The sequence below is a fragment of the Salmo salar genome, chromosome 14 (assembly GCF_965601325.2).
Source record: "Salmo salar chromosome 14, fSalSal1, whole genome shotgun sequence".
NCBI lineage: Eukaryota > Metazoa > Chordata > Actinopteri > Salmoniformes > Salmonidae > Salmo > Salmo salar.
Window position 1 is genome coordinate 58,575,001 of NC_138304.1, and position 14,361 is coordinate 58,589,361.

Here is a 14,361-nt window from a genome sequence, read left to right on the forward strand (position 1 = left end):
CTCTGTTCACAACGTTGACATCACTAAACCCCTCGCCCACAAGACACCATACACACGGTCTGCCATCTGCCCAGTACAGCTGAAACTGGGATTCATCCATGAAGAGCCCACTTCTCCAGCGTACCAGTGGCCATCGAAGGTGATCATTTACCCACTGAAGTTGGTTACAACGCCGAACTGCAGTCAGATCAAGACCCTGGTGAGGACGACGAGCACACAGATTGAGCTTCTCTGAGACGGTTTCTGACAGTTTTTGTAGAAATTCTTTAGTTGTGTAAACCCTCAGTTTCATCAGCTGTCCGGGTGGCTGGTCTCAGATGATCCCAGTGTCATCAGCTGTCCAGGGGTCTGGTCTCAGATGATCCCACAGTGTCATCAGCTGTCCAAGGTGGCTGGTCTCAGGCGATCCCGCAGGTGAAGAAGCCGGATGTGGAGGTCCTGGGCTGGCGTGGTTACACGTAGTCTGTGGTTGTGAGGCCGGTTGGACATACTGCCAAATTCTCTAAAACGATGTTGAGGCGGCTTATGGTAGAGAAATGAACATTAAATTCTCTGGCAACAGCTCGTGGACATTCCTGTAGTCAGCATGCCAACTGCACACTCCCTCAAAACTTGAGATATCTGTGGCAATGTGTTGTGTGACAAAACTGTACAATTTAGAGTGGACTTTTATTTGCCACAGCACAAGGTGCACCTGTGTTACGATCATGCTGTTTAATCAGCTCTTTGATATGCCACACCTGTCAGGTGGATGGATTATCTTGGTGAATGAGAAATACTCACTAACAGGGATGTAAACAAATTTGTGCGAAATAATCTTTTTGTGCGTTTGGAACATTTCTGGGACCTTTTATTTCAGCTCATGAAACATGGGACTGAGACGCATGCTTGTTCAGTGTAGTTATAAAGCCTAAATATCATTCATAGATCACACCATTCTCGGTACAGAAAAATCCAAACGTACACCTTCAATCTTCAACCGAATGTCCGCACAGAGTTCCGCGTCCATAACGGCCGATGCCGATGCGGACGGGGATGGACGTTCGAAATGGAATCATTTGGCTTGAACGGAACAAGCGGACAGTGCGGAAGGCGTAAATTAGACTTCTCTAAACCCACCTTGACACAGGGAACAGCTGGGCTTCTCTCCAGAACCTGGACTCTGTTCTCCAACTTGAACAAGGCTGCTCTCAGATCCTCCACCACTACACACACACATTATCATCAATCATCATTGTTTCAGTGGTCTGGATCAATAAAGATCTATTCCACATCAATGTAGATCAGAATATGATTATTAATAAATTAAAAGACAGATGTACCTTTGTGCAGTCCCTGGTTCTCCAGCTCCAGACTCTTCATACGAGACACCAACTCCTGGTCCCCACTGGCTGAGGAAGACTACACACACACACACACACACACACACACACACGGCGGTCAGAGGAAGTTCACTTCAATACAGCCATATGCAGGGCTGACTAAGTAACAGTAATATCATCGTTATACACTCATCAACTGAAAACACAGCTCTCTATTTACATCATTAGAGGTCATCCTCTTCAGCAGACTGGACAACAAGTTGTTATCCCACCTACACCATCAGGTCAGCTCTCTGACAGACCAGATATTTAACTGTCGACAGACCAGATATCTAACTGTCGACAGGTCAGCTCTCTGACAGACCAGATATCCGTCAACAGGTCAGCTCTCTGACAGACCAGATATCCGTCAACAGGTCAGCTCTCTGACAGACCAGATATCTAACTATAGCAGGAGTAGGGTTCCCCAATTGGTGGGCTGAATTTGGGCCACCATTCTGAGCCAACAACTATAAAAACACCAGGAAATCAGCTCCAAGTGATGTTAATTTAGGAAATCCGTTCCTAAGTATTCCCGTGCATAGTAGAGATACATGTGATCGTATACAAATGGAAGAAAGGTTTGAAATGATCCGTTTGAGACTCCTGCAGTCAAATTGGTGTCTACAAATTATTTGTAATTATGTTCTGGCCCCAAACCATCCGGTCAAGAAAGAAACTGGTCCGCGGCTGAATCTAGTTCATGATCCATGGGGGGGGGGGGTTGGTCAACCTGTGTGTGTGTGTGTGTGTCGTACACGCCAGTCCAATCCAATCCATGCACCCCTCAGCCCTGTACAAGGCCTTTATGACGGGGACTTACATTCCTGTGCTGGCGCTTCTGGGGACGAGATCGTCCTTTACCTTGGAGGGCTGACTTTACCTGGTTAACATGGAGAGGGGAAGAAGCGGGAGGACAGGACACAGACAGGGAGGAGAGGACAGTGAAACAGCCATGAAGGACAGGAGGGGAAGAGAATGGGAGGAGAAAGATTGAAGGTCCACCAAGATAAACGCCAGGAACACTACAGAAAGAGACGCCAGGAATACTACGGGAAATAAGGGACATTGAAAACAGAGAAAGATGTAAATAACAGATTGTTAACCAGAGCCACATTATTTCAACTCCACCGTCTCTGAGACATTACAGACAGTAACATCTATTCACAACACCGCGTCCACAGACAGACGCGGCAACCGTCACAGCCAACAGCCGCCGGGCGTCACCAAGAGTTCCAGAATGTCACAACAGCCGCCGGGCGTCACCAAGAGTTCCAGAATGTCACAACAGCCAGGCGTCACTAAGAGTTCCAGAATGTCATAACAGCCAACAGCCGGGCGTCACTAAGAGTTCCAGAATGTCACAACAGCCAACAGCCGGGCGTCACTAAGAGTTCCAGAATGTCACAACAGCCAACAGCCGGGCGTCACTAAGAGTTCCAGAATGTCACAACAGCCAACAGCCGGGCGTCACTAAGAGTTCCAGAATGTCACAACAGCCAACAGCCGGGCGTCACTAAGAGTTCCAGAATGTCACAACAGCCAACAGCCGGGCGTCACTAAGAGTTCCAGAATGTCACAACAGCCAACAGCCGGGCGTCACTAAGAGTTCCAGAATGTCACTACAGCCGCCGGGCGTCACTAAGAGTTCCAGAATGTCACTACAGCCGCCGGGCGTCACTAAGAGTTCCAGAATGTCACTACAGCCGCCGGGCGTTACTAAGAGTTCCATCCTAACTGAACATTCCCAGCAGCAACAGTTGCAACATGGAGGATTGGACAGAGACTAGAACTGACAGATGTTTTCAGCCCAGCTAATATAAGGTCAGTGTGGCTTAACACACAAACACAGGACTGTCTGAAAGGGTCTCAACCCAACTTAGTGGCGTCTCAACTGATACTCCATCAGAACCTCATCACGCCACTATCACATTTTAGTAAAGCAGGTACCTGGGGAGAGAGTGTGTGGAGGGCCCGTCGGTACGAGTGTGTAGAGGGCCCGTCAGTACCTGGTGGTGCGAGTGTGTGGAGGGCCCGTCGGTACGAGTGTGTGGAGGGCCCGTCGGTACGAGTGTGTAGAGGGCCCGTCAGTACCTGGTGGTGCGAGTGTGTGGAGGGCCCGTCGGTACGAGTGTGTGGAGGGCCCGTCGGTACGAGTGTGTGGAGGGCCCGTCGGTACCTGGTGGTGCGAGTGTGTGGAGGGCCCGTCGGTACCTGGTGGTGTGAGTGTGTGGAGGGCCCGTTGGCTCCCTCGTAGAAGCGTCTCTCAGCCTCGTCGTAGCGGGGCTTCTCAAACCAGATGTTATCTTCACCAAGGCACTGTAGACCAGACATGATGATACTGAAGGAAAGCGGAAGAGAGAAAGTGAGAAGAACAGAGAGGAAGTTAGAGAGTCATGAGCTCCTGAGTACTTCTGCAAAAATAATTGAATTTGAGGTGGATAAAATCCAAGTTTTTCACAAGGACTTACACAGCTCTCCTTCACTGTAGCCAATGTGAGTAAAACATTTAAACGTGTTAACCCTCGCAAGCTGCAGGCCCAGACGGCATCCCCAGCAGCGTCCTCAGAGCATGCGCAGACCAGCTGGCTGGTGTGTTTACAGACATAATCAACCCTTATCGCCGTCTGCTGTCCCCACATGCTTCAAGAGGGCCACCATTGTTCCTGTTCCCAAGAAAGCTAAGGTAACTGAACTTAATGACTATCGCCCCGTAGCACTCACTTCTGTTATCATGAAGTGCTTTGAGAGACTAGTCAAGGATCATATCACCTCCACCCTACCTCACACCCTAGACCCACTCCAATTTGCTCACCGCCCCAATAGGTCCAGACGACGCAATCGCACTGCACACTGCCCTAACCCATCTGGACAAGAGGGAATACCTATCTAAGAATGCTGTTCATTGACTACAGCTCAGCATTCAACACCATAGTACCCTCCAAACTCATCATTAAGCTGGAGGCCGTGGGTCTCAACCCTGCCCTGTGCAACTGGGTCCTGGACTTTGACAGGCCGCCCCCAGGTGGTGAAGGTAGGTAACAATATCTCCACCCCGCTGATCCTCAACATTGGGGCCCCACAAGGGTGCATTCTCAGCCCTCTCCTGTACTCCCTGTTCACCCATGACTGCGTGGCCATGCACGTCTCCAACTCAATCATCAAGTTTGCAGACGACACTACAGTGGTAGGCTTGATTACCAACAACGATGAGATGGCCTACAGGGAGGAGGTGAGGGCCCTCGGAGTGTGGTGTCAGGAAAATAACCTCACACTCAACGTCAACAAAACAAAGGAGATGATCGTGGACTTCAGGAAACAGCAGAGGGAGCACCCCCCCTATCCACATCGACGAGACAGTAGTGGAGAAGGTGGAAAGTTAAGTTCCTCGGCGTACACATCACAGACAAACTGAAATGGTCCACCCACACACAGTGTGGTGAAGAAGGCTCAGGAGGCTGAAGAAATTTGGCTTGTCACTAAAAACACTCAAACTTTTACAGATGCACAATCGAGAGCATCCTGTCGCGCTGTATCACAGCCTGGTACGGCAACTGCTCCGCCCACAACCGCAGGGCTCTCCAGAGGGTAGCGAGGTCTGCACAACGCATCACCGGGGGCAAACTACCTGCCCTCCAGGACACCTACACCACCCGATGTCACAGAAAGGCCAAAAAGATCATCAAGGACAACAACCACCCGAGCCACTGCCTGTTCACCCCGCTATCATCCAGAAGGCGAGGTCAGTACAGGTGCATTGTTCGCCTATTGAAATTGAACTTTAGGTCATTAAAATAAATAGCTAGCCAGCTACTTAACCCTGTTGCACAAAGCTAACGTAATAAGCAGCCAGCTTTCTTCATCTGGCTAGTGAGGCTTGACCGGGTTGTGGTGTGAAGCAAGTCACAATAAGAATTAGGCACAATAGTGGAATTTGCGGTTTGACTTCGATATAAAAGTATGTCATTAACAGTGATGCAAATGAATAAAAATAGTAGAATTATGCCATACTTTTATTTTGAAGGCTAACCGCAAAGTCCACTATTGTGGCTAATCCTTATTGTGTCTAGTGTCACATAGATGGGTCCGACCACCATTAATCAAATAAGAACTGTCTTATAAATGAGGGTTATTTTAGATGACACAAGCTATATAGTTAGCTAGCTAACTATAGCTACTGAAACAGATGTTTTTGGGGAAGAACATTGTTTGCATCCATGAGCTAGCTAGCTTTTTGTTAATGACCAGCACTGTAGGTGTGTGAGACAACTTTACCAGCATCACAGCATACGTATTGATGAATCGTTGTGACATATGAAATACGAGTGATAGTGTAATCAATGTGTAATAACTACATAAAAATGTATGAACGTGTTAAATTATTACGTGACGTGCAGTCATATTCAGGTCCTGATTGGTCAACCAACTTATTTGAGACGTCAAATAGGGTTAAATAGTATCTTTGACACGCAAAGACCCAAAAGGCATCCCATAGAAATCCAGGTTGAGAATGAAACGACTGAACAAATGAACAACGAAACAGCACAGCAAGTAAGTGAAAGAAATAGGTTTTGATTATGTTTTACTGATAATGGGGACATGTGTAAATGCCAACAAAATAACTTTTGGTCTGTGTGGTGTGTGTAACCTTTATTTAACTAGACAAGTCAGTTAAGAACAAATTCTTATTTACAATGACGGCCTACCCCAGAAGACGCTGAGCCAATTGTGCAATGCCCTATGGGACTCCCAATCACGGCCAGATGTGATACAGCCTGGATTCGAACCAGGGACTGTAGTGACACCTCTTGCACAGAGAATGCAGTGCCTTAGACCGCTGCGTCCGTGTTTTAACTGTACTAGAATGCTTAAGGCCGCTAAAATGTTAAATACCGTTTTTTTTTTTTTTTAGGGGGAAAATATTGGATATCGTATCGGCCAAAAATGTCATATCGTTGAATCACTAATAATAAACAAGATGCAATAATTTATCGTTAGTGGGAAGAGCGAAAATCTATTTAATCTTTGCATTATAAAATAATTTGAAATAAGAATATTTCCTAGTATTTATTTACATGTTCATGACCAATAAATAAATACTTTTTCTGACTGATGGTTTCATACTGGTGAAATAGCCTATAGGCCTACAACAAGAAAGGCTAAACATAACATCCGGCCATGAGTTCATATTCCCCGAGTAGCCATACAACAAATCCACAGCTCTTATTTAATTGGGCGCATCATATGCTGAACATATAACATTATAATAACTAGTTCTCTTATTTAATAATAATGTCTAGTTTTTGCTCTATGCACCCAAAAGGAAGCAGGTTTTATAACATACAGTAGAATTTAAACAGGTGAACATACAGTTCATCTTTACATTGAAGAGTGTAGGGGACGCCACCGAGTGCGGGGGACGCCACCGAGTGTAGGACGCCACCGAGTGTAGGACGCCACCGAGTGTAGGACGCCACCGAGTGTAGGACGCCACTGTAATTAGACCTACCGTAGTACATACCACTGAGTGTGTGGGATACCATTGTGTGTAAGATGCCACTGTAATTAGACCTACTGTAGCTCATTTTCCCCCTAGTAGATCATGTTTCAGAATTCGCTGGCAGTGCAGCATATTTAGGGTCAGGCAGTGCAGCATATTTATGTTCAGGAAAAAAATGCTAAACATTATTGCATTCAAACTATCTGCTGACAGGTGTATAAAAATAGAGCACACAGCCATGCAAATCTCCATAGGAAAACATTGGCAGTAGAACGGCCTTACTGAAGAGCTCAGTGACTTTCAACATGGCGCCGTCATAGGACGCCACATTTCCAACAAGTCAGTTTGTCAAATTTCTGCCCTGCTAGAGCTGCCCCGGTCAACTGTAAGTGGTGTTATTGTGAAGTGGAAACGTCTTGGAGCAACAACGGCTCAGCCGTGAAGTGGTAGACCAAACAAGCTCACAGAACGGGACTGCCGAATGCTGAAGTGCATAAAAATCATCTGTCCTCGGTTGCAACATTCACAAGCCTAAGATCCCCATGCCAAGCGTCGGCCGGAGTGGTGTAAAGCTCACTGACATTGGACTCTGGAACAGTGGAAACATGTTCTCTGGAGTGATGAATCACGCTTTACCATCTGGCAGTCCGACAGACGAATCTGGGTTTGGTGGATGCCAGGACAACGCTACCTGCCACAATGCATAGTGTCAACTGTAAAGTTTGGTGGAGGAGGAATAATGGTCTGGGGCTGTTTTTCATGGTTCAGGCCCCTTAGTTCCAGTGAGGGGAAATCTTAATGCTACAGCATACAATTACACTGTAGACTGTTCTGTGCCTCCAACTTTGTGGCAACAGTTTGGGGAAGGCCCTTTCCTGTCTCAGCATGACAATGCCCCCATGCACAAAGCAAGGTCCATACAGAAATGGTTTGTCGAGATCGGTGTGGAAGAACTTGACTGGCCTGCACAGACTGGCCTGCAGCAATGTTCCAACATCTAGTGGAAAGCCTTCCCAGAAGAGTGGAGGCTGTTATAGCAGCAAAGGGGGGAAAACAACTCTATATTAATGCCCATGATATTGGAATGAGATGTTGGACCAGCAGGTGTCCACATCCACTACATGAGTATTAGTGAAATATAGGCAACAGATATTGCATACATAACCAGTCAAAACAATTTAGAACACCTCATTCAAAGGTTTCTTTATTTTCTACATTGTAGAATAATAGTGAAGACGTCAAAATGATGAATTAACAGATATGGAATCATGTAGTAACAAAAAATATCTTTCAAATCAAAATATATTTTAGATTATTCAAAGTAGCCACCCTTTGCCTTGATGACAGCTTTGCACACTCTTGGCATTCTCTCAACCAGCTTCATGAGGTAGTCACCTGGAATGCATTTCCTTTAAATTACATAGAGGAGACTGTAGGGTGTCCACCACTCTGCCCAGAGCGGATGAAAATGTGATGACATTTCACTCCGTTATTTTATAAAATACAATTTACCAAGACAAATAAATTGTATTTATATAGCCCTTCTAACATCAGCTGATATCTCAAAGTGCTGTACAGAAACCCAGCCTTAAACCCCAAACAGCAAGCAATGCAGGTGTAGAAGCACGATGGCTAGGAAAAACTCTAGAAAGGCCAAAACCTAGGAAGAAACCTAGAGAGGAACCAGGCTATGAGGGGTGGCCAGTCCTCTTCTGGCTGTGCCGGGTGGAGATAACAGAACATGGCCAAGATGTTCAAATGATCATAGATGACCAGCAGGGTCAAATAATAATAATCATAGTAGTTGTCGAGGGTGCAACAAGTGATTCTTTGTCCTTAATCGTTTAGTGGGGTCTAACATTATTTTCAGCCTAATACATCTGATACTAAGTACCGAGCTGACAGAGCGGTGTGGTTCTCTACAAAACCTTCGTTTAGTGATCATTGTCGTCCAAATTGTTTCCATGTACCAAAATTAGCACGGCACGAGCCGAATTAAATGTAAAAGGCTTTGAAAATAAAAAGCTTGCGATAAGCTCAGTTGACATTTCACAGAAGTCTTGGAAAAAGAACAGGAACCTCAACATTCATATGAACAGCAACATGTTTCATGAGTTGAAATAAAAGATCACAGAAATTTTCCAAAAAGCTTATTTCTCTCAAATTCTGTGCACAAGTTTGTTTACACCCCTGTTAGTGAGCATTTCTCCTTTGCCAAGATAATCCATCCACCTGACAGGTGTGGCATATAAAGAAGCGGATTAAACATGATCATTACACAGGTGCACCTTGTGCTGGGGACAATAAAAAGGCCACAGATGTCTCAAGTCGAGGGAGCGTGCAATTGGCATGCTGACTGCAGGAATGTCCACCAGAGCTGTTGCCAGAGAATTTAATGTTAATTTCTCTACCATAAGCCACCTCCAACATAATTTTAGAGAATTTGGCAGTCCTCCACATCTGGCTTTTTCACCTGCGGGATCATCTGAGACCAGCCACCTGGACAGCTGATGAAACTGTGGGTTTGCACAACTGAAGAATTTCTACAAAAACTGTCAGAAACCGTCTCAGAGAAGCTCATCTGTGTGCTCGTCGTTCTCACCAGGGTCTTGATCTGACTGCAGTTCGGTGTCATAGCCGACTTCAGTGGATAAATGATCACCTTCGATGGCCACTGGTACGCTGGAGAAGTGGGCTCTACACGGATGATCCCAGTTTCAACTGTACTGGGCAGATGGCAGACCGTGTGTATGGTGTCTTGTGGGCGAGGGGTTTAGTGATGTCAACGTTGTGAACAGAGTGCCCCATGGTGGCGGTGGGGTTATGGTATGGGCAGGCATAAGTTACGAACAATTTAATTTCATCAATGGCAATTTGAATGCACAGAGATGCCGTGATGAGATCCTGAGGCCCATCGCTGTGCCATTCATCCGCCACCATTACCTCATGTTTCAGCATGATAATGCACGTCTAAATGTAGCAAGGATCTGTACACAATTCCTGGAAGCTGAAAATGTTTCAGTTCTTCCATGACCTGCATACTCACCAGACATGTCACCCATTGAGCATGTTTGGGATGCTCTGGATCGATGTGTATGACAGCGTGTTCCAGTTCACGCCAATATCCAGCAACTTCACACATAAGAGGGACAACATTCCACAAGCAACAGCCTGATCAACTCTATGTGAAGGAGATGTGTCGCGCTACATGAGACAAATGGTGGTCACACCAGATACTGACTGGTTTTCTGATCCACACCCCTACCTTATTTAAGGTATCTGTGACCAACAGATGCAGATCTGTATTCCCAGTCATGTGAAATCCATAGATTAGGACCTAATGAATTTATTTCAATTGACTGATTTTCTTATTTGAACTGTAACTCAGGAAAACCTTTGAAATTGTTGCATTTCTATTTTTGTCCATGGTACCTCTATATAGTTATGTCCTGTGGATTGGAGAAGTTGAGTTGAATGGTGAGCTTGTCAGGTAGCCTTCATTCCCTCCTAGCATGTAGCCTAGCTGACGCCATGCTATTTTCAGGTAGCCTTCATTCCCTCCTAGCATCTAGCCTAGCTGACGCCATGCTATTTTCAGGTAGCCTTCATTCCCTCCTAGCATGTAGCCTAGCTGACGCCATGCTATTTTCAGGTAGCCTTCATTCCCTCCTAGCATCTAGCCTAGCTGACGCCATGCTATTTTCAGGTAGCCTTCATTCCCTCCTAGCATCTAGCCTAGCTGACGCCATGCTATTTTCAGGTAGCTTTCATTCTCTCCTAGCATGTAGCCTAGCTGACGCCATGCTATTTTCCTGATTCATGACCACTTTGTTCTTCGGGACATTGATGTAGTCACTAATTTTGACCATCCTTCAAGGGTAAGAACTCCAATATGTTTTGAACAGATTATGAGACGTGAGGGTTGGACCATTGGTTTTCTAAGAGTCGCCGCTACACAATTAGCATTATTTTACCCATTGGTCAAAAGATGCGTTTTTGATTGGACACCTTAAAAATAGGAATCCATAACATTACAGCTGCATTTACCATTAAGAAAACTTGACATTTTGGCAATAACTGAGAAGCTCAGAGATGAGCATCTGTTCTTTCCTCTAGCATGTCTCACTGACTTACACACAATACCCCATAATGTGGAATTGTGTTTTTCAAAATGAATTACAATTAAAAGATGACATTTCTTATGTATTCACCCCTTTGTTATGGCAAGCCTTAACAGTGGTTGAATACTTAAAACATGGCATGGTTTTATTTTTTTCAGGAGTAAACATTTGCTTATTAACAAGTCACATAATAGCATGGTGAAGTTATTAATTATACTGTGGATGGGGTCTCAATACACCCAGACACTACAAAGATACAGGCGTCCTTCCTAACTCAGTTGCCGGAGAGGAAGGAAATCCGTTCAGGGATTTCACCATGAGGCCATTGGTGACTTTAAAACAGTTAGAGTTTAATGGCTGTGATTGGAGAAAACTGAGGATGGATCAACAACATTGTAGTTACTCCACAATACTAACCTAAATGACAGAGTGAAAAGAAGGAACCTGTACTGAATAAAAATATTCCAAAAACATCCATTCTGTTTGCAACAAGTCACTTAATACCGCAAAAGACGTGGCAAAGCAATTCACTTTTTGTCCTGAATACAAAATGTTGTGTTTGGGCAAATCCAATACATATTGGATTTGAAGCATAGTGGTGGCTGCATCATGGTATGGGTATTATTAATATAGTTTTCCAGGATAAAAATAAACTGAATGGAGCCAAGGGAAAAATCCTGGAGGAAAACCTGTTTGTCTGCTTTACACCAGACACTGGGAGATTAGTTCACCTTTCAGCAGGACAATAACATAACACAAGGCCATGAAGACAGTGAATACTTCAGAATGGCCATGTTACAGTTTTCACTTAAATCTGCTTGAAAATCTATGATAAGGCTTGAAAATTGCTGTTTGCCATGATCCCCGACACCTTGACAGAGCTTGAAGAATTTTTTTCAAGAATAATGGGCAAATATTATACAATCCAGGTGTGGAAAGCTCTTAGAGACACACCCAAGATTTAGCTCAATTATAATTATCTCAAATACCTCGACACCGGTGCCCCCTCACATTGACTCTATACCGTAACACCCTGTATATAGCCTCCACTTTGACTCTGTACCGGTACCCCCGGTATATAGCCTCCACATTGACTCTGTACCGGTACCCCCTGTATATAGCCTCCTCATTGACTCTGTACCGGTACCCCCTGTATATAGCCTCCTCATTGACTCTGTACCGGTACCCCCTGTATATAGCCTCCTCATTGACTCTGTACCGGTACCCCCTGTATATAGCCCCGCTATTGTTATTTACTGCTGCCATTTAATTATTTGTTTTTCATCTCTTACTTAAAATATATATATATATATTTTATGTATTTTCTTAAAACTGCTTCGTTGGTTAAGGGCTTGTAAGTAAGCATTTCACTCTAAGGTCTACACCTGTTGTATTTCAGCGCATGTGACAAATACAATTTGATAAGATTTTAGCATTTTGCAAATCATTTGGGATTAACAAGTGATAGTTTGGGTTATGGAATCTCTAAGAGATCAGAACAGTTTTTCAATGGCAAACTATGGAACACTCATTACCAAAACATGCCCTTATCTCCGAAACCTGCTTATCATTAACGTAATGCACCAATATTTAGAAAAATAAAACCTTTACTTCAGTCATTTTGGCTTAATCTGATGGTGTGCCTTTTGTTCTTTATCCAAATATGAGTAAATAAATTAACATTCATACACAATAATGACAAAATAACATTCACAAACAATAATGACATAAAATAACATTCATACACAATAATGACAAGAAACAACATTCAGAAAATATTGTTTTGAGAAATTACTAAATACATTTTCAATTTAAATATATTTGCTTTCAGTGTTGTTTAACTCAAGCCTTTCCATTAGGTGTACAAGGTAAAAAAATATATATTAGAAATGGATTTATTCCTTTTTGGACTCCGAAAACTGTTGGAAGTTGTAGACATTGTGGTAAAATGCAAAGTATCAGATCAATAAACATAATTATGAAATAGATCAATAGAGATCCTAATCTCAGTGATCCACGAGGAATTATGGTCTCCTCTATCATGGTACATGCCTAGTGGTTTCCTCTAGCAGCATGGTACGTGGTTTCCTATAGCAGCATGGTACGTGGTTTCCTATAGCAGCATGGTACGTGGTTTCCTATAGCAGCATGGTACGTGGTTTCCTATAGCAGCATGGTACGTGGTTTCCTATAGCAGCATGGTACGTGGTTTCCTATAGGAGCATGGTACATGCCTAGTGGTTTCCTATAGGAGCATGGTACATGCCTAGTGTTCATGGTTTCCTATAGGAGCATGGTACATGCCTAGTGTTCATGGTTTCCTATAGCAGCATGGTACATGCCTAGTGGTTCCCTATAGCAGTATGGTACATGCCTAGTGGTTCCCTAGAGCAGCATGGTACATGCCTAGTGGTTCCCTAGAGCAGCATGGTACATGCCTAGTGGTTCCCTAGAGCAGCATGGTACATGCCTAGTGGTTTCCTAGAGCAGCATGGTACATGCCTAGTGGTTTCCTAGAGCAGCATGGTACATGCCTAGTGGTTTCCTAGAGCAGCATGGTACATGCCTAGTGGTTTCCTAGAGCAGCATGGTACATGCCTAGTGGTTTCCTAGAGCAGCATGGTACATGCCTAGTGGTTTCCTAGAGCAGCATGGTACATGCCTAGTGTTCATGGTTTCCTCTAGCAACATGGTACATGTGGTGTTCAGTTTCTCATGACGGACATTACATAAAAATAAGTTTGAAACAATTCCGGATAAAACAGCTTTGATCAATTTCACATTGGACTTGATTGTCATGCAAACGTTTTGTTTTCCCCTTGAAAGGACTTTACTAGTTACCAACGAGCAAGTCCGTGCAAGTAACTAGTGTCGTGAATTGCAGCTGTGCGTTGGCGTCTCCGAGCTGTGGTTTGATGTGTGGCAGGAGAAAACTCCGCTTAGGTAACTTCAGCTGAAGTTTGGCATGCAGAAAGTTGCTGATTATTCGGCCACGTGCTATTAAATATTCCCCGTTAAACATGTTTTCTGACTAAAAGAACATTAACCTCAACTATAGATACTCGGAGGTGTAAAATAATCAGTTAGTTTGACTCACTGTGTTTTTTTATCGAGGTTTTATAGTTGAGTCGGTGTTGCCGGCGTACACCCTGCTGTAATCCGATGATCGAAAAGAAGTGGACAGGATGGACGAACGGTACTTGTTCAGAAAGGAAGGGGGGAACTTTTTATAAGTTTATATCATGCGTGGAGGAACTATTAAACTATATAAAGAGATAGTGACCACTATATGAAACTGTAAATACTTATTCGTTTACGTTTTAGTTAGCAGTGAAAAGCTAGTTTATGTTTTTACGATTTTTAAATGTACTTTATCAGT

At 44.2% G+C, this 14,361-nt stretch overlaps 1 protein-coding gene across 2 annotated transcripts in view; it reads right to left on the bottom strand.

Annotated features, from left to right (window-relative positions):
* Positions 1 to 14,207, bottom strand: part of eef1da (eukaryotic translation elongation factor 1 delta a (guanine nucleotide exchange protein)) — a 16,407-nt gene extending 2,200 nt beyond the window's left edge. The window contains exons 1-5 of one of the 2 annotated variants that reach the window (XM_014141295.3): positions 14,080 to 14,207; positions 3,576 to 3,702; positions 2,185 to 2,244; positions 1,323 to 1,401; positions 1,120 to 1,205 (exon numbers count right to left, since the gene is read on the bottom strand). In XM_014141295.3, the coding sequence (XP_013996770.3) occupies positions 1,120 to 1,205; positions 1,323 to 1,401; positions 2,185 to 2,244; positions 3,576 to 3,695 (345 nt within the window). In that variant the 5' untranslated portion in view covers positions 3,696 to 3,702; positions 14,080 to 14,207. The remainder of the gene's footprint in view (positions 1 to 1,119; positions 1,206 to 1,322; positions 1,402 to 2,184; positions 2,245 to 3,575; positions 3,703 to 14,079) is intronic. The other variant, XM_014141296.3, reaches the window with a different exon arrangement.
* Between the last annotated feature and the right edge of the window lie 154 nt (positions 14,208 to 14,361).